The 19,716-nt window shown below is 43.7% G+C and overlaps 1 protein-coding gene across 3 annotated transcripts in view; it reads left to right on the top strand.

Moving 5' to 3' along the window:
* The first annotated feature begins 16,514 nt into the window (after positions 1-16,514).
* The window catches only part of LOC147885162 (protein NO VEIN-like), a 167,722-nt gene continuing 164,520 nt past the window's right edge, over positions 16,515-19,716 (top strand). For 2 of the 3 annotated variants that reach the window (XM_087397678.1, XM_087397676.1), the window contains exons 1-2: positions 16,515-17,625; positions 18,074-18,405. In XM_087397678.1, coding sequence (XP_087253804.1) covers positions 16,681-17,625; positions 18,074-18,405 — 1,277 coding nt within the window. In that variant the 5' untranslated portion in view covers positions 16,515-16,680. Of the gene's footprint in view, positions 17,626-18,073; positions 18,406-19,716 lie in introns of those variants that run through there. The other variant, XM_087397679.1, reaches the window with a different exon arrangement.

The raw sequence follows: 19,716 nt of genomic DNA, 5'->3' as shown, positions 1-19,716 counted from the left end.
CTCTCTCTCTCTCTCTCTCTCTCTCTCTCTCACACACACACACACACACACATCTCTCTCCTCCACTCTCCCTCTCTCTCCCTCTTATCCCCCCCGTCTCTCTCTCTCTCTATCCTTCTCTCCCTCTCTCTCTCTCTTATCTCTCACTCTCATCTCTCCTCCTTCTCTCACCCCTCTCTCTCTCTCTCTCTCTCTCTCTCTCTCTCTCTCTTCTCTCTCTCTCCTCCCTAGGCCGCAACGTATTGCCATATGGATCTCCTATTCGTGCGCCTCTTGACTACTCCTATTCAAAGTTCGACCGCGTGTGCCATGTGTTGCATTGGCTCCTGTTCGCACTTCGGCCATGCGCACCACGTGTATCAGTGGCTTCTCGAAGTACGCATCAGCCCCGGTAGTCAGCAATCCTCCCAAGGTCAGTTCCTTGGCTCGGACTCTCGGAGTGAACAAAACAGTCAGCAGGCCCTGCAGTCAATAGTCTCGCACTGAAGAGTCAGTAGCCCTCGGAGGCACCCACTACAAGCCGCATTCCGCCATGTGGCGGTCTGTCTTCAGACTAGACGTGTGTCCTCAGACTGTGTGTCTGTTTGTCTCGTGTATCGAGCCACCACGTGTCTCAATGGATCTCTCTCACATTCTGCAGTCTACCTCGTCTTGCATCTGGCAGTGCCACATCGCTTCATCCCTCTCTCTACACACACTCTCTCTCTCTCTCTCTCTCTCTCTCTCTCTCTCTCTCTCTCTCTCACACACACACACACACACACACTTTTTTTGTGTGTGGAATCAATATTCTCTCTCTCTCTCTCTCTCTCTCTCTCTCTCTCTCTCTCTCTCTCTCCTACTCTCTATCTCTCTCTCTCTACTTCAGTCTCTCTCTCTCTGTCTCTCTATCTCTCACGCACACACACACACATGCACATGCGCATCTGCTCATGCACACACACCCACACCCACACCCATACCCACCAATACTCTCTCTCTCTCTCTCTCTCTCTCTCTCTCTCACACACACACACACACACACACATGCGGGTGCACGCGCTCATGCACACACTATCTTGTTCTCTCTCTCTCTCTCTCTCTCTCTCTCTCTCTCTCTCTCTCACTCTCCCCCCCCCCTCTCTCTCTCTCTCTCTCTCTCTCTCTTCTTCTCTCTATCTATCTCTCTCTCATCTCAATTTCTCTCTCTTAAGCTCTACTTACCCCTCTCTCTCTCTCTCTCTCTCTCTCTCTCTCTCTCTCTCTCTCACACACACACACACACACAACACATTCACACACATGCACGCAAACACTCTCTACTTCTCTCTCTCCCTCTATTTGTGTCTCTCCCTATGACACACACACGCGCGCATGCTCACACTCTCTCTCTCTCTCTCTCTCTCTCTCTCTCTCTCTCTTGTGTGTCTCTCTCACTCTCCCCCTCTCTCTCTCTCTCTCTCTCTTCTTCTCTCTATCTATCTCTCTCTCATCTCAATTTCTCTCTCTTAAGCTCTACTTACCCCTCTCTCTCTCTCTCCCTCTCTCTCTGTCTCTCTCTCTCTCTCTCTCTTTCTCTCTCTCTCTCACACACACACACACAACACATTCACACACATGCACGCAAACACTCTCTACTTCTCTCTCTCCCTCTATTTGTGTCTCTCCCTATGACACACACACGCGCGCATGCTCACACTCTCTCTCTCTCTATATCTATCTATGTGTTGGCCCCTCTCTGAGGCTCTGTCCTGCCCTACATGCTGCCCAATCTCTCTCTCTCTCTCTCTCTCTCTCTCTCTCTCTCTCTCTCTCTCTCTCTCTCCCTCTCTCTCTCTCTCTCCCTGGCCCCTCTGTGAGGTAGTAGGTGTCTCAGTGTCCTACTGCTCTTGCCCCGGATGTCGCTCAATGTGCCACCATGTTGCGAGCCACGCGCTGCCTCGTCTCGAGTCCCGCACTGCGGGTCTCGCGCTACCACATCTCGGATCCGCCACATTGGCAGATAGTCTGCGAGTCCGCGCCGCCACCTCGAGCTGCACTACCACCTCTATCTACACTGTGTCCTCAGATAGTCTTTGGATTGTCCTGGTAGTTTGCCATCTGAGTCTTGAGCCCCCACCAGTAACCCGTCGATTGCTTCCACGTGTTAACTGCGCAATCTGATTTAGCTGCTTAATCTACTCCTTTAATTGCAGTCTGTCCGCTTTAACTGCCGAGATGGGCCATGTGTTTATGCGCCAAGACCCGCACGCGACTATCCATCTACCTGCTGAGCAGCTCGATGCCCTCCACGTGCCACTCAAGGAACCTCCAGACCCTTCCCGGGCCTCCCTCCACTCCCTCTCGAACCTCTCTCCTTCCCCTCCTTCCACCCCGAACCTCCTCATCCCTCCTGAGCCTCCTCGAACCCCTCTCCTCCTCCTGCAAGCCTCCAGCCTCAAGGCACGTTACTGGTGTGGTAAACCCTGCCTTAAGGAATATAAGAGATGTATTTGATAAACTCGTGGTCCATCAATACAATGACTTGGCTCCATACATATAATGTTTGCAGGTTTTCATTGTGTATATAATTGCATATAATTCCTTATCTTGAGTCGGCCACAAAACCTGGGCATCATCTAGCCTTTTACTCTTAAAGGCTATAAGTCATCCTCCTAGAATAAAGTCGTGCATGTTGCAAAATCACTAACATTGGTGTCAACTACAAATGGCCAACTAAGATCTGTAATGCCAATATAGGTGTTGCTTTTACATTGTCTACAAAGCCTCTTTAAGTTTTTCATTCCAAGAAATAGGACTTTAAGAATACCACGTCACAGGAGCATTTGTGAGACCAAAAGGGAATAGTAAAAACCTCATAATGGCCATACCTACTCTAGAATCCCATCTTATATTCATCTTCCTCAGCTGTGCATATTTGGTGTGTAGCTAGTACGAAGGTCTATGGTTCCTAGGAGTTGCGGAAAAGGTGAAAACGAGCATGGTGGGAAACGGTGTTTTGGCCACTAGAAGAAATGGTGGAAACAAAGTTTTGATTTTTATCTCAAATTTGTTATGATTGTAGATATTCTGACAATTGTTGGGATATTGCATCCTCTTCCATTTGATTCGTCCTATAAAGTGCCATGTTATAGGATGAGCCCTTGGAACTAACTCTAGCTAATGATCCACCGTTGTAAACAGTGGTAAACCAAGCAGTAACTCGAAAGGAAATACATAAGCAAATTATATTTAATTACAGCAAGTGCACATGTTTTCCATGCATCCAATTTAGAAGATTCATTTAGATTATTAACCTCAAATGCAAAGACACACAAAATGTATTTGTAGAATTCATCATCAGAATTTGCCATCATATTTATTACTTCAAAAGAGTTTATAAGAGGGCAGAGTGGAACATATAAATCATCGTACAATAAATAGCACAATTCCCCTTTGACAAAACTTAACCTATGACTTTGCCAATTTGTCTAGACATTGAGTTTGTGGAATCATTTTTTCTCGAGAACTACATCCACCCTGTCTAGATTCATAAGCATGAAATCTAAATCTTTGGAGTAATTTTGAATAGCAAGGAGAATCCACATTGCATGATGATCCCGTATTTGCTGGCCCATTGTCATGTCTATCTTGTACATATGATCCCTTTTCTACATTGGATGCCCAACTTTTGCACAATTTTAGTGTTCAAGAAATTCAGAGAACTCCCAGAGTCAACTAGGACCCTCAAACACCATTGTGCCATATGGATTTTTAAGAAATCAGAAAATGGATGGAACAAAAAGTGCATCTGTCACTGGCTCAGACAAGCATGGAGAATGCGCTCTTTCTTCTCACTTGCGAAGGTTTGAGGAAGGAAAGAATGTTTGTGGCATGAAAGAAGGTTCTATTGGAATCGTCCCTTCTGTCTCCGCTACTACCAAGCTCATAATTGTGGCTTGGAGCAGTAGTGCTACAAACCAATTTTTAGATATCAACATGTCCTTCAAGTGCTTGTTCAATCATGCCATCAATTTAACCTTTAGTTTCACTTATTGATCCTTTGTCATGAGAGACTCTGCCTCCAAAACCGATCTTATCATCGTCTTCTCCATGATGATCTTTAAGGAGAGGTATCTAGTTGTAGTCTTAGCACATGCATGAGTTTCTTTAGCCATTAGAGAGGGATGAGGGTGTTGAGAGATCACGCTCAACATCATGTTATTATATGTGCATAGCACTAAGCCAATAGAGTGCTATAAAGGAAAGGGTTAGAGGCCCTAACCCTAACCCTAAATGGGTTTGTATATATTCTACATTTTCAACTAAATCTAGTGTATAGGTAGTCATTTGTGGTGTGTTCTCTAGCTATGCCCTCTCTCCTCATCTCCACTCTTCTCCTCTCCCCTCTTCATATTTTGTCATGGTATCAGAGCATGGTTGTCCCTTTCGCTGAGGCACCATCCTTGTGTGAGAGTGTGATTGATTGAGAGATCGAAAGTGATTGAGTGTCCTTTCATTCCATTGATGAAAGAGAAGTTTTCGTTGAAAAAATTCTGTTCATTGAAGAATTTTCATTCAGTTCATTGTGAGCTTGAGTGGTCTCTTCCGTTGAGAGAACTTCATCCATTCCATGTGTGAGAATTATGTTCATTACTACGTGTCAAAGAGAGAGTTCCTTAAGTGTTCATGAGAGCTTGTCTTGAGAGATTCTATGAGAAATAGAAAGCTAGAGATATCTATTGCTTGCTTGAGAGAGAGAGATAATCTCAAATATCAAGCCGGTAAAGCTTCAATGAGCCCTACAATTGGCTTCTACAACTAAAAGCAATGAAGCATAGCAACCTACCTATAGCAGCAACGACTACAACTAAGGAGGCGGCCTAGTCTTACCCACAATCAACGCATGCACTATAGCCTTCTTCAACAAATAGCGTGTCTCCTATAGGCCTATTCTTCAAGCCTCCATCTAACGGCTAAGCACACAGAGCAGCCCGGTAACTCATCTACTCCAACAACATCCTTTACAGCATCTGATCAACTAGCAGATCGTTGCTATTTTGCTACAGCAGATCATGCTCCTGGTAGGTAATGGCTTGCTGGGGCTGCTCCCACATGTCTTGAGTATCTTGAATCTCCAATAGTGTCTCTTGCTGGAGGCAAGTCTGCTCATAAAGAGTAGCAACAGTGAAGCTATTGAGGCATGGCCTCCTAGATTGGAAAGCTCCCAGCTACCGGTGCCAACAAGAGCCTCCATAATCCTATGCCATCGTCATCCAAAGCTTGCAACAACCTCCTGCACCTCCTACACACTAACTTGCAAACAAACAGCCAGCCGTGCACCTCCAACGTCTAAGGCTCACGAGCCCTTGCACAAACAATTACCAACAACTTATGACTACAAGGTCTTCTGCGACCCAAGCAAATGGAGTTGCAGGCATCATCGGGAAGGCTCTCTGCACGGACGAGAACTGCTACCTCCAATGATTGCGACGCAATGATTGCAATGCCTCCAACTCAGAGCTGTGCTAGCCAAATGGGCCTCCAACCTCCTGCAAGCTCTGCCAGTTCCATGAGCCACTACGATGTCTCCAACGCAGCCCAAGCTTCCAACAACCTGGTCGTCTCCCACGTCCAAGGTGCTCGATTCCCTGTAGCGATCTCCTACCATAGCTCCTACACAACCTTGGCATACAGCTTCTTCATGCGCTCATCTCACTACGTCTCCCACCTCTACAAATGGCACCATCTACAATGCAATGCATCATCAACACAATCGATGCCTCCAAAGGTCTCTAGTGCCTGGCTCTCAAACGACGATAGAATCTTTAAGATTATGGCTGCCCATGCCTCGACACATGGTAGGTATAATATTATCAATGTTAGGTAAATCATTAACCATGGGTTTGGTTGGACTAGTCGATAACTAGCCATGTGGCAACCTTATCCACAAGTGCCACATCAGCATCCACGTGTCACCTTATCCTACCATGTCACTGCCTACCATGTGAGCATCCGGACCCCATGTCATGTCACCACTGACTACCACGCCATTAAGACACCTCAACATCCATGTCATCATATGCCACCTCATCAATCTAGTCTCAGCAGTCCAGTCAGTTGCCACCTCATCATCTGCCAAATGGCACTGACCGCTGTAGGCACAGTTACCTCTCCATAGGCATAGTCTTCCCATAACATGTCCACATAGCTGCCACATCACCAATGTGCTTCACAGGCACACCTCTTCACAAGCACAATTTACATGTGATCCTGACTGCCACATCACTGAGCACATTTTTCACCCTTTTTGCCCCTCCACCTAGGTCAAATAATATCTCTTGATCTAGGAAGAATTTGAGGGCACTCAAAAAAGGAAAATTGCTCACTTTTTTGTGCTCTACGCGCTCATCACATCATGAACACATTTCAACACAAGTATCACTCAATTTCTACACACACATCAGCCTCTACATCGACACATCTGACCCAGCACATAAAAAGAACCAAAGAAAAGAAATTATTTGTTGCTCTTTCATCGATCAACGTTTGGTATAGATCTAGATCAAAGTAGACTAGATCGCCATAGAGGAGATGCTTTGAATTTCTCCAAGTTGCCAATCTAAGCCATGCCAAAAATTCACAACTACTTCCTACTCGGAGTCAGTCCATACACTCACATATGGTTTCACATCATCACATTACTTGAAACCTAATGTTCATCAGTTCAGTGAGCAGACTTCAGAGTGTTCAGAGGCATTGCCAATTGATTAGTGGGTAGATAGCACATGATTTGATTTCACACACACATGCCATCGTTGTAAAGCCTATTTGGCTATTTCACGGCATTGTGCACTTTATTTCAGCTTTGTAAAGCCTCTTGGCTATTCCCAACGTCATTTGCCACAAGCCTTGTAATTCAGATCAGATTATAAATTGTAGTTCTACCTTCAATGAGACAATTTAAAATTCACTTGCTATAGTTAGTGTTTTGCAATTGATTCAAACTGTGATTTTCATGACACTTTGAGTACATTTCTTGCACCATGTCTACATCTAGCAACCTTAATCTAGAGGCATCTGCTAAGCTAGACAACTCTAATTACAGCACATGGAAACACTAAATGGAGACCATTCTTGTACTTCGGGACAAATGGGAGTATGTCGATGGATCTACACCTAGACCATTGACACTTTAGCCAGCAATAGCTCTACTCCACTTGTTGTCACAACACCAGCCAACGGGATCTCCAGCTACACCAGCAGTTTTCACACCTGTAGCAGATCTTGCCATTGCCCGAGCACATGTAGAATGGGATAAGAAAGATAAGTATGCATATCTTTTGATCAAGCAGAATGTGCAAGATGTCATGCTAGGATAGCTCAACAAAGTCAAGACATTGAGAGAAGCATGGGATATGTTTGCAGCTCTCTACGAGTCCAAGAACACTTCCAAGATTCTCATAGTGAGAAACCAAATAAACCAGAGTTTCCGCAACAGCAGCAAAACCAGTCATGCTTACGTACTCAGAATCAAAGACTACAACAATCAACTCGCAGTAGCAAGAGAGACTATGAATCTAGCATAAATGGTTCAAGTCATCCTGAATGGACTAGGAGAGGGATACGAGAATCTGTTTCTTGCTAACAAGGAAATGCAAAAGATTGATACAGTGTACCTAGACACTGATTTCAATTCAAAAGAGGATTGTACCTATCAAGTCGACCAAGCAGAATAGGATCCTTGGTACATCGACAGTGGTGCATCATCCTATATGACAAATCATCAAGAATGGTTCACAGAGATGAAGCCATTAGAAGGTCAAAAGAATGTCATCTACACAGTAGATAATACACACAATCCAGTCCAAGGGACATGCATTATCCCTATGGACAATTTCACTGGTATGAAAGGATTGGTGAAAGATGTGCTCTATGTTTCGAAGCTCAACAAGAACCTCTTGTCAGTAGGTCAAATGACGGAACACAACTACCAAGTCATCTTTGATGTTATTAGAGACAAGTCGAGAAGATTTCAGCTAGTAGGAAAAGGTGTCAAGGAAGGACGCTTGTATAGAATGCTAACTACAGTACCAGATTTGCATGCCATGTTAGCTCAACTGCCACAGATGCCACTATCTACAAAACGGCACAAGAGATATGGTCATGTCAATTTCAAGAGCTTGCTAGATCTCAAGAATCAAAATATGGCAATCGAGATTCCTAAGCTACAATTTCTTGGAAAAGTTTGCGAAGCATGCTACTTCGGCAAACAAAAGCGAACTAACTTTGGCAATAGCACCTCTCAAGCAAGAGGTATTCTTAATTTGATACATACAGATGTATGCGGCTATGCCCAGACCCACAGCATCAACGGTTCACTTTACTACTTGACTTTCATCGATGACTACAGCAGATATTGTTGGGTCTAGTTTCTGAAAGAGAAATATGAAGTGTTTTCTAGACTTCAAGAATTCAAAGCCATGGTAGAAAACCAGACAGGCAAAAAGATCAAAGTCATGAGATCAGATAGAGGAGGTGAACACATGTCTTCGGCATTCATTAACTTTTGCAGAAGTCACAGCATTCGAAGACAATTCACTTGTGTAGATACTCCTCAGCAAAATGCAAGAGTTGAAAGGAAGAATGGTACTTTAGAAGATAGTGCTAAAGCAATGCTTAGTGAGAAGCATCTTCCGAATCAGTATTGGGCAGAAGCAATAGCCACTGCAAACTACTTGCTTACTTGGCTTCCTACCGAACCGATATAGGGTATGACAACTTATGAAGCATTCACTAGACACAAGCCACACATTGGGCATCTTCGCATATTTGGTTGCATAGCATATGCCCACATACATGATGATCAATACAGGAAATTGGATGCAAAGTCACACAAATGCATAATGGTTGGCTATAGTTAAGAAAGCAAAGCATACAAGTTGTATGATCCCATCAACTGCAAGGTCATTATCTCCAGAGATGTGATCTTTGATGAGGAATCAGAATGGAAAACCTCAAATACACAGGAGATAGACGCACCAATTTTAAAGTCATCTACAAAAAAGGTTGATGAAGAAGAGCAAGAATTGCCAAAAACACCCCAACCAAAGCCACAGCAACTCAGACGGTCTACTGGGGAAAGCAGACCTCCAGCCAGATTGACATATGCTCAGAAAGGCAAAGTAATTCATGTTGAAACCACCAACTATGCTCTTATGACTACAATCATGGCTACAGAAGAGCCAGTGTACTTCGAAGATGTAGTAGATAAGCCAGAATGGCAAACTGCTATGAATGAAGAAATGGATGCTTTGTACAAGAATAATACTTCGGAGTTATGCGACCTTCCACTAGGAAAGAAGGCCATACCAAACAAATGGGTATACAAAGTGAAGTATAATCTAGATGGCAATATTCAAAGATACAAAGCCAAACTAGTTGCAAAAGGATTTGCATAGCAATATGGTCAAGATTATGATGAGACTTATGCTCCAGTAGCAAAGATTGATTCCATATGGTTCTTGATATCACTAGCAACACTCAGCAGATGGAATGTGTACTAGCTCGATGTCAAGAATGCATTTCTCAATGGTTATCTAGATGAGGAAGCCTACATGCAACAACCACTAGGTTATGTTGAACCAAGAAAGGAGAACTAGGTTTGCCATCTAAAGAAGAGTCTCTACGGCTTAAAGCAAGCACCCAGAAGTTGGTACAGCAGAATCGACAAGTATTTTGCTGATCTGGGATACATGAAGTCCAATGCAGATCATACTCTCTACTACAAAGTTCAAGGGGAAGAAATTACTATTGCACTTTTGTACGTAGATGATCTGATTGTGACAGGAAGCAAGGATAGCTTAGAGAGAGACAATGTGGGTAATGAATTTGCATGACCTGGTAGGTGTTTGTGCCTGTCATTTGCAACCGTTAAGGAATGCTTTTCACTTGCCAAAATAGGATGAAGGCTGGGGAATAGCTTTAGAATCAGTTCTAAAAGCTAGGGGACTGAATTTCCTTGGTTTTTTGGGATGCTTTCCCAAAACATAGAAGGCTTGAATTTCAGCACTTCGTTAAACGCATCCACCTAGCTACCATGCCTCAAATTGCTAAGAATCCAATCCTAGCTTCAACTAGCAAGTTTCTTTAGAGCTAAGAAAATTAGAGCGGGCGAGGTTCCTGCAAAGCCAATGGAGGCGCGAAAACCTTTGAGCAATGAAGGTTTTTCATTGCTTAAAGAATTTCTTGCAACAATATCCCTGCCATTCCATTTTAAATGGGACAGTATGTGCTTCCAATCCAAAAGCATTCGAGAGACAAACCGGCACCCTTTTAGTTTGCCATCTTTGCGACCCAATAGAAAGCCCTAGTGGGAGTGCTGCCAATACCCAAAAGCTATAGAAGACAAGTAAAAAATTACATGTTGCATCATGATAATCCATGGCTGATATCCTTGCATGAAGTGCAGCATCACTTTCCCCTTAAAAGAAAGGATGTACAAATGAATGTTCAAGATATTCAATCCCCCATGCATTTGAGGTGAGAAAGGATAATCCATCAACCATCAAGAGCAGCCTAAGAGCTTTGCGACAAAAGCGAGACCGCCACAAAAACTCCATAATATGACATAAAAAAGGAGATGCCCTATTTGGCAAACATTATCAAGGGCAGATAAAACTGAAACCAAAATTGATTGAACTATACGGTAGTGAACATGCAAAGGCCAAGTGGCCAGCTTCCACTATTCCATCTTTTTCAGACAACACATGCCCATGCCACTCGATACTATGCCAATCACACTCACGGTAAGGCAAAAGCTTTGCTTTACTAAAATTGAATTTCAAGCTAGCTGCAAGGCCAAATAAATGAAGCACACGCATAATACGCCTGCCATCGGGTTTTTTGAATCCTCATGAAGCCACTTGGCACTTTAAAGCTCACGCTCCAAATTTGCAAGCAATGTCCAGATTTGTTTTACTAAAAAGCATACCTATGATTTGTTTTAGCCTACATGCTCGTCAACGCAAAGGGTGCTATTGAAGTTGGCAAAAGTAACTATTAATCTTATATCATGATCGCAGTCTCTTTAGCAAAATTGTTCATCATCGACTTTAACTTGATAATGAGGCCAGCCACGAAGGAGAGCAAGAGTTTCAGTGGGGGGAAGCATCACACCTTATTATCTGCATAGGGAAGAAAGCCAAAGAGTCACGCTATGATGCTTCTTGGAGTAAGCTAACATAGCTAGAATTTGTTTCTTGGATTGACGATACAATTAAAATGTAGAAATCCCTAGTCTTTCATGTCATTTTAGATCCGCGGCTAGGGGTTCTATTATGCTAGAGAGATTTCCTTTCTGAAAAAGTTTTGGGTATCTAATTTAGATGATGTTCTGCTCTAGAAGAGTTTATGGTATCTAAGTTGGATAGATTTCATGCTCTAAAAGGGCTTTTTGGTATCGAATTTGGGTTGAATCTATCTACTATTAGTCAATTTGATGATTTTGGCAATCCATGAACCTGTTGCAGCCATCAATCGTAGTGGGTCCCCCATTTAATTGGTTATGGGTTCTAGCTTTGTGGTGGCAATGATTTTGGTGAAGAAAAAGGATCAAGAGCTTGAACTTCTATTACTCGCATGGTGGCAGAATTGACATAAAGGGATGCAGATGACAAGTCAAAGCCTAGAAATATAGCCTGACGTTATTTCTAGGCTTGCTCAATTTGTCATATGTAGCTCCATATTCATTACAAAATTTTCAATTCATTTAAGTTTAAATAAAATTCATCACAATGACAATAGGCCAATCGGTTTTAGCAAGGAAAATTATGCCAACTGGCATACTCTCGTGAATGTTTTTGCAAGACTTGGGGGTCACTAATTATCCCTTGATTTGAGGACCTTTCATTAGGGAGTCTCTTTTCTCTTATTTTTGGGTGGAGGAGAACTTGGAGCCACTTTTAATTGCCTTTGATGTTAATTTTCTCTCTTCATGGGGATAGTTTCAAGAGGTAATTACAACTACTTTATCCATAACTTAGGCAACAATAGTTAACAAAATTACATTTTGATATCTTCACCCACATTTGAAAGCAAAGCAGATGCCAAGGATGGCCACAAAGATTCATCAAATCATGCATTCATAGATGATATAGGCTTTGCAAGTGCATGCATCGAGCACTCCATAGCCCTTTGTACTTCTTCATCTAGTAACATAGAGGAAGAAATCAGAGCTTGGAATTGGCTTTGAATCAAGTTTTGTTCTCGTCTTTGGAAGAGACTAAAGTATTATCATTCTCTTTCAACAAATGAATCTCCTCATTAGCCCTCTTTCTTCTGATGAGTTTAAAGGTCTATTTAGTAGGTCTGTCTTGCTTCCTTGCCCCAGCATCTCCTGATCATAAACATGGAAATTGAGTTCTTTGGCATCAAACTTCCTGCTTTCAAAGGCTATCACCCCGTGTTCTTGCCTCAGAACTGTTAAAATTATTATTATATTCTAGGCAGTGGCTTCAAAATGATATTCTTTAGAATGGCATTGCTATGAGAAACCCTGTCTCACTTTGCTCAATAGTGAGTTTTTCCTTGATTGTTGCCTCTCTCAACCTAAGGGTGCAAATATTATTCATTAGGCTTCCATTCTTTGTTTGCTAGTGGCAATATACATTTGACTCTTGCAACTATTTTGAAGCAACTCACCTTCTTTAGCAACCTCAGTGCAGGCGTTTGACAAGAAAGCCATACTAATATCCATTTCACAAAATCAAGAGGATTGTCTCTACAAATTATGAAGAGCTAAGGTAAACTCTTGCACAGTAAACTATGGCTCCTTTATAGGGAAGAATCATGCATGCACCACCAATATTGCACATCTTAACAATTCATTGCAAGGTGGCTCCTTTTTGCGTGATTCAAATCCTATACATCATGCTTATAGCTCACAAGTGCAAAACTTGCATCATGGATTGTGTTTTGTCTTTGTCCTTTCATAGTTGCACTATCATGTCCTCTTTCTCAGCATTCAACACATTTTGCATGCCATAAATCCAACACATTTTGCATGCCATAAATCTCAATATCTTCTTGCTTTTCCTTGTGCCTACTCTTCTTTAAATTTTGCACCCTCCCTTTGCATCTCTCTCATATTGCACAATTGATGTTGTGTCATTGATACAATAATTTTTTTTTGGTTGGCACCTTATCACCTATTTCCATTGCTCCAATGTTGCTTTGAGGCTAGCATGCAATAGTGTAATCCAATCTTCATTGACCAAGCTAATAACTCAATTGATAGTTTAGATTTGCCCTCATGTGTACCCTTCAAATTAGCTAGCATGATCTCACATATCATCTTCAAGAAAGAGATCTGACCTCCATCAAGCTCCTTTACTCCTGCTTGGACTTACTAGTACCATGTTTCTTTGAGTTTTAAGGAATAAATGCCTTGTTTTCTTTAAAATATATGAGTTTCTACTACATAATTGTGGTAAAATAAACTTTTGATCCTAGCTGAGAATGTATTCCTACTTTACATTTACTTTTTTCAAAGCGTGGGTAAGGATAATAAGGGAGATAGTAGTGCATGAATTGAATGGCATGATTTCAAGACTAGTGGACAAGCTAGAAGGCATGACACTGAGAGTAAAGGAGGAGCTAGATGGTGGGTTTTGGAGTTCAAATTGTGCACAGGGATCCATAGAATGAGAAAATAAAAATTGCAAGGAATGAGGATTGTTGAACATAAGTGAAGGAGAGTAACATGCAAAGATTGCATTATCAAAGATTGATTTGCAAGGCTTGAAAAAATTAAGAGCTCAAGAGTATGGACCAAATGGAGAGGTTATCGCTTTGGCTTGCATGCGAGGATGGAAGACCAAAGTGCAAGGAGTAAGTTACATGGGCATAAATTGAGGCTTGACTTCAATTTGCATAATGTCCACTGACATGCGCAATAGTTGGAGTGCACCACTTGGAGAAGCACCAATGAAAAGAGGTGCATATTTTTAAATTATGACTAGAACTATAGTTAAAGAGCACAAGGAATGAAACCTAAGAAGGTGCTTGACATGGCCAAACAATTGAAACAACATCCTGGCCTTGAAATATGGGATCTTGGCACCACAAACTTGACTCTCCACAAAGGTCAACCCATCACAGGGATACAAGAGTCAACCAACAAATCTAGCCACTCTTGCCAATACACATGGACTGCACAGCCCATCAATCCCTTGATGTTCATGTCCAAGGCTTGCTTCTCCAAAGAAGCAATTTGATATTTGCATCTCTATGATCTCGACACAAGAAATAAATTTTGCTCATGCGGGTTGAGCTTGCTTCGCTATCTAGCAAGGACATAGGGGGAAGCAAGGGGAGAGGGCGTTGAAGCAATGGCAGAGTAAGAGAGCTTCTTTGCTGTAGTAATAGTAGGAGTGGAGGTGACCAATTGCTTCTTCATGGTGGTGTTGGCAGGCATCGCCCCTTGCTATACCTTAACCCTTAGAGCTAGGGCTGGGGGGAGTTAGCCTAGCTCAAGGTTTGGATGGACAGATGCCTTCTTCTATTGATTGTAAAAGCAAACTAGGAATAGGGGGGGAGGAGGGGGTGAAAAGGCTACTGGAGGCATGGTTGAGGGCTGTTGGAGTCATAGCTAATGACCTAGAGTTGAGGCGAGCAACTATTACTACCTCGAACCTTGAACTGCGCTTAAAAGTTATGTTAGGTGGGTGGGTTGAGGAAAAGCATGGGCTAAGCGGAGCTGAGCAGAGGAGCTGGAGGTGAGTGAGGAGTGAGGAGCTAGGCTACCTAGCAAGAAGAGAGAGAGAGAATCATAGCATAATAACAATGTGACAAGGGGGGGAGAGAGAGAGAGAGAGAGAGAGAGAGAGAGAGAGAGAGAGAGAGAGAGAGAGAGAGAGAGGATGCTCACCATTTTTGCACATGCTCACCAAAAAAATGCACCAGTGATGAAGATGCAAGCACATTAACAAGACAAATCAAATCAATTACGTTAATTATTAATTGAGTTGCATCAATGTGGTTATTGAGAGCACTGCAAAAATGCACCCACGGTCGATTTGGGGCTCCATGCAACCCTTTTGCACAACCAAGATCTATAGTGTCTTAATTCAAGATTTAGTTTTGATTTTGGGCCTATTACCTCACTTGCATGGTGCTACCCATCTTGCTAGCAATGTGCTTCTAGCTCCATAAAGCTTCTAAATCTCCATGGTGTATATAGAACCTTTAGGTGTACTGTTGTTCATGTTTGGAGAACCTCTACATTACTAGGATGTGTCCTAGGATAAGCAAAAGCTATGCGAGATGCTTCCGAAGTTATATGAGCCAAAATAGGTTGACCCTAAGCGGAATGTGATCGCAAGAGACTCACGTGGATCAACGGAGGGATAACCAATGAATTCGTTTCATGACAACTAATGCACCAAATCATGAGTTCAAGAAGAAGAGATAAGGCTAGGGAAATGCCAAAACCTACAGTTGATGTAAAAGGAGAATGTAGTAAGGAATTGAAGCATATTCAATGGTATGACATCATTGCAGAAGTTTTACATGCGCATTCAAAACATTTGAAAACGTGCGTTAATCTAGCAATCATTAGTTTCAAGAATAAGCATCCATTCCCAAACATAGCCATAATCTAATGTGGAAGCCACCTAACTAACAAGGGTAAGAAGGTGGTTATAACTACAAGGTGTCATGCTAGGTCCTATGCATTCAAACAACTACAAAAAATAGTTAGTAGTATCTTAAAAGAATAGGTCCCCTTTCTCGATGAATCACCCCGCCTAAAACATTCAATTGAATGCAAACATGGTGTCTAGTAGGATAAACAAATTGACGATATGGTCCTCGGAGCAATAAACTTTAGCAAAGTGGTGCTTGGGGTCCCTTCAAGAGACTTGTCACGTGCTTCGAGTGATTAATAGTTAAGATGTCCAATTTGTAAATCTGTCACGCACCAAAATTGAAAGGGAGTACCTAGCAAGGTGAAGTGACCAAGGCAGCATAATGATAGCTACTTGGCCATGTAAATTTATTGGGCATAGACTATATAGAGATGAAGTTGCATCCCCTTATACTTGGACCGCATAACAAAGAGTGGACAAACTCAAGAGCATTTTGAACGCATGGACTATCTAGAGATGAACTTGCATTCCGAATACTTTGAGCATTTGCATAAGAAAGTGTAAACAAACTCAAGCCACAAGTAGGTGAAGGGTCGATTTCGTGATCCATGCCATTTGCCAACCCTTACGATATTTTGTGCAAGACCTCCATGCCATGCGTAATATGGCTTCTGCCTGCCTTTGCATTGAAGGTGCTAAGGTGGATGAATGATGGACGATGCACTACACATAAGGTAAGACTCACACATGTCCGGACGCCTGGGCTGAGTAATGGTGTTCGGGCGTTGATGTATTCCACACATGACTCGACATTGCACCATCTTCTACCCATTTGATTGGATCATCATGAGAACGCCCGCCTAGTCTTGACATGTGCCTAAGCTTAAACATCTCTTAATAATACTTCAGCACTATAGACCATGGTCGCCGAACTTAGGAACTCAGCGGCGAGTGGGAGTACGAGTGTGACGTAAATTCAAGCGCCCAGACCTTTGCGTGCGGTCAACTCTACAGTGAAAAATTTCTCCAACCCTTATCCTTGAAACTGTTGCCTTCTTTGCGGGAGCTGCCAAGGATGGGAAGGAACAACAAGCGCTCTAGACCTCATACCACGCTACACGAGGCACAGTTCTCCCAAGCACCACAGGGTCGCTTCAATAACGCTACGGAGAGTTTCCATGATGTTGAGACACATGCCAACATCCCGCAGACCTCGTCTCGATCCCACTTTGCAGATAGACGCTGGGGTTCGACATATGGTGGTCATGTACGGCCGAGCTTTGTCCCACCAAATTATTATGGGCAGGGCATTTCGGTGCAAGGCTCACCATGGGGGTACACGACTTCCTGGCCTTCTTCCCAGGCATTTCACTTTAGGCCCGAATCACACATGACCGGCATGTATGATGCTGTCCAAGATACGATGCAAGGATTCCGATTTGCTCCTATTTCAACTAGTTCTCAAATTATCGATGACGTACATCCGATTCAATCACATGGTAGTCGACATTGTAGAGTAGCTCAAACGTCCAATACAGCTGAACCGTCTGGGAGTTTGAGAAGCCACGAGCATGGAACCTGGGAATACGAATCAGCTGAGTTTTCCTCTGCAGAAAATAAGCATTTTAAGAGGCCAAATCTGGGTGATGGCCAGGAAAGTGAGGAGGTCTCACCTACAGGCAGGAAGGGGTCAGGTAACTTCCTGTGTGGTCGGAGAGATACAAGTTCCTCGGTCGTTAATAGAGAAGAAAGCATAAGGAAAACCCCTGATGGAATATTTGCAGAGCTTGCATCCATTCCAATTCAGTATTCTTCCATAGGGACGGACAACATAAGAGCAAGAGCAGAGAAAGCAGCAACAATAGCCTATGAGGAACTTCTGGCTGGAGGCAAAGGGGTGACCTTGTGGAATGTCTTACAAGCAGTGCTGCAAGACCTCAAGGCAGAGTCTCTTGAGTCGTTGGGTATTTGCCTCCATGATGTCCCATGTCTTCGGAAGCTCTCACTCCTTGAAGGAAAGGTAAACACAGTCCTTGATTTTGTTGTTCTTTTGTCCCTTCGCTCTTTGGGAATGCAGTAATGGGTTGGCTTGAAAATTTCCTTAGTGCTAACTTTTGTCACGGCTCCGTCTGCCCTTCACCTCTGGAGTGCTGACAGAAGCTCAGTACAAAGATCTTTGTATAAATGGATGGTCAAGTATGTGTGGTTGTGTGGATATGTATGTGTGAGAGCATGTGTTCATACTATGGTCTACACCCACTGTGTGTGCTAATGACATCTGTGGGGATGTCATAGTAGCCAGTCCTTGCTAGCCCTGATGGGGTTTATGGTTTTCGACCTAGTGACTGTCACGAGATTGAGACTGCACCATGTGTTGTGTTTTCAGAGGATAAGTTTGGCATGTTCCTGCATTCATCTAGCTGTATTTTCACTGGCAAAGCCTTGTGGATTTGATGGTGCATGTGCAGGTGAACGCATACATTGACTGCCATGTGGCAGTGAAGCGAATTACAACATTGCATAATCTGGGCGTCGAGATAGCTCAGCATGAGGGCGTGAAAGATTTTGAAGAGCTTGGGCTTGGTCCTCTCTCATGTCACCCTCTGGTAGTTCAGTACTTTGCACCTCCTGTCGAATCTGAAATCTGCAAAATATCTCCAGATGATGTTCTTCAACATCTCTCAGATTATATGAACAAGAATCTGGGGAAAATAAAAGTCGAGGATTTTCTGTCTTTTATGTCGAAGGCGCGATCTCTTCCATCCCCTCAGCATCTTTGTGTGCGCATTCAAAGCTTTGGGTATGTTTATGCAATTGGTTTGATTCACTTTGTTATACCTTTGTATTGCATATCAAGGACGGCCTTTTTATATATTAGAGACCGAGATTTATAAGGATGCAACCAATAATGTTATTTTTTTGTTTTGCTTTATGTTTAGTAAGCATTGGGCTTACCCAAGAGATTTTTGGAATGCTTCGGAACAATGGTGACAGCTCTATTAAAAATGGCAGCGGAAGATGCAAACAAACTGAAGCTACAGAACCACACAGAGAACACTAGAGACAACAAGATGTGCCACAAACAGATCTGTTGTAACTCAGCCCATAAACCAGGGCAGCAACTGAAATACAAAGTATCCTGAACAGGATGAGAAACAGGAGCTGCAGAAGGGGCTGAACTGAAGCAGAGGAAAGGGGCACAAGGAGGCTGCAGCCTGAGAGCACGGAGGCTGGAGGAGCCTGAAGCGAGGAGGCAGGGGCCTGGGAGCGAGGAGGCTAGAGGAGCCTGAACCGAGGAGGCAGGAGCCTAGAAATGAGGAGGCTGAAGGAGCCTGGGGCGAAGAGGCAGGAACCTTGGAACAAGGGGACTGAAGAAGCCTGGAGCGAGGAGGCAGGAGCCCGGAAAGAGGAGGGATCTGCTGAGGGAGCGTGGGCAGCCAACAGGGCAGCTGAGGGGGGGCTCAGGTGGGGACGGCCAGGAGTAGGCAAAGACTGGAGCCTTGAGGAGCTGCTTGAAGGAGTGAATGAAATGAGGAAGGGGGAGGGCCCTTTTATAGGGAAGGCCAGGAGGGTCGGTCAGTTGGCCTAGACCGACCAGCTGCTGGAAGGAGTGAATGAAATGAGGAAGGGGGAGGGCCCTTTTATAGGGAAGGCTAGGAGGGTCGGTCAGTTGGCCTAGACCGACCAGCCTGGTCGGTCAGCCAACTGGGCCAACCAGCTGGTCGGCCAGAGGCTGGTCGGCCAGGACCTGGTCGGCCAGGGGCTGGTCGGCCAGCCTACCCCCTCTGGCCCCCCTGCTGTGTGGGAGCTGGTCGGCCAGTCTACCCTGGAGATGTCAGTCTCAACACTCCCTCTCAGCTCCAGGGTGTGGCACAAGACCGAGAGAGCTGGCATGACGCTGGAGAAGGGGAGAGGAAACAGGTTTGGTAAAAATGTCGGTGACGTTGTCGGTAGTGGTGCTGAAGAGGAGCAAAATGGTACCGTTAAGAACCTTCTCTCGCGTGTAGTGGTACTGAATTTCGATGTGTTTTGTCCGAGCATGGAAAACCGGATTGCGAGCAAGAGCAATACAGCTTTGATTGTCACAAAAAAGTGTGGTAGGAGCGGGTTG

This window comes from Dipteris shenzhenensis, chromosome 26, assembly GCF_047967505.1.
Source record: "Dipteris shenzhenensis isolate YYH24624 ecotype China chromosome 26, Dip_SZ_1.0, whole genome shotgun sequence".
Classification (NCBI taxonomy): domain Eukaryota; kingdom Viridiplantae; phylum Streptophyta; class Polypodiopsida; order Gleicheniales; family Dipteridaceae; genus Dipteris; species Dipteris shenzhenensis.
This window is presented reverse-complemented; position numbering and strand designations above follow the sequence as displayed.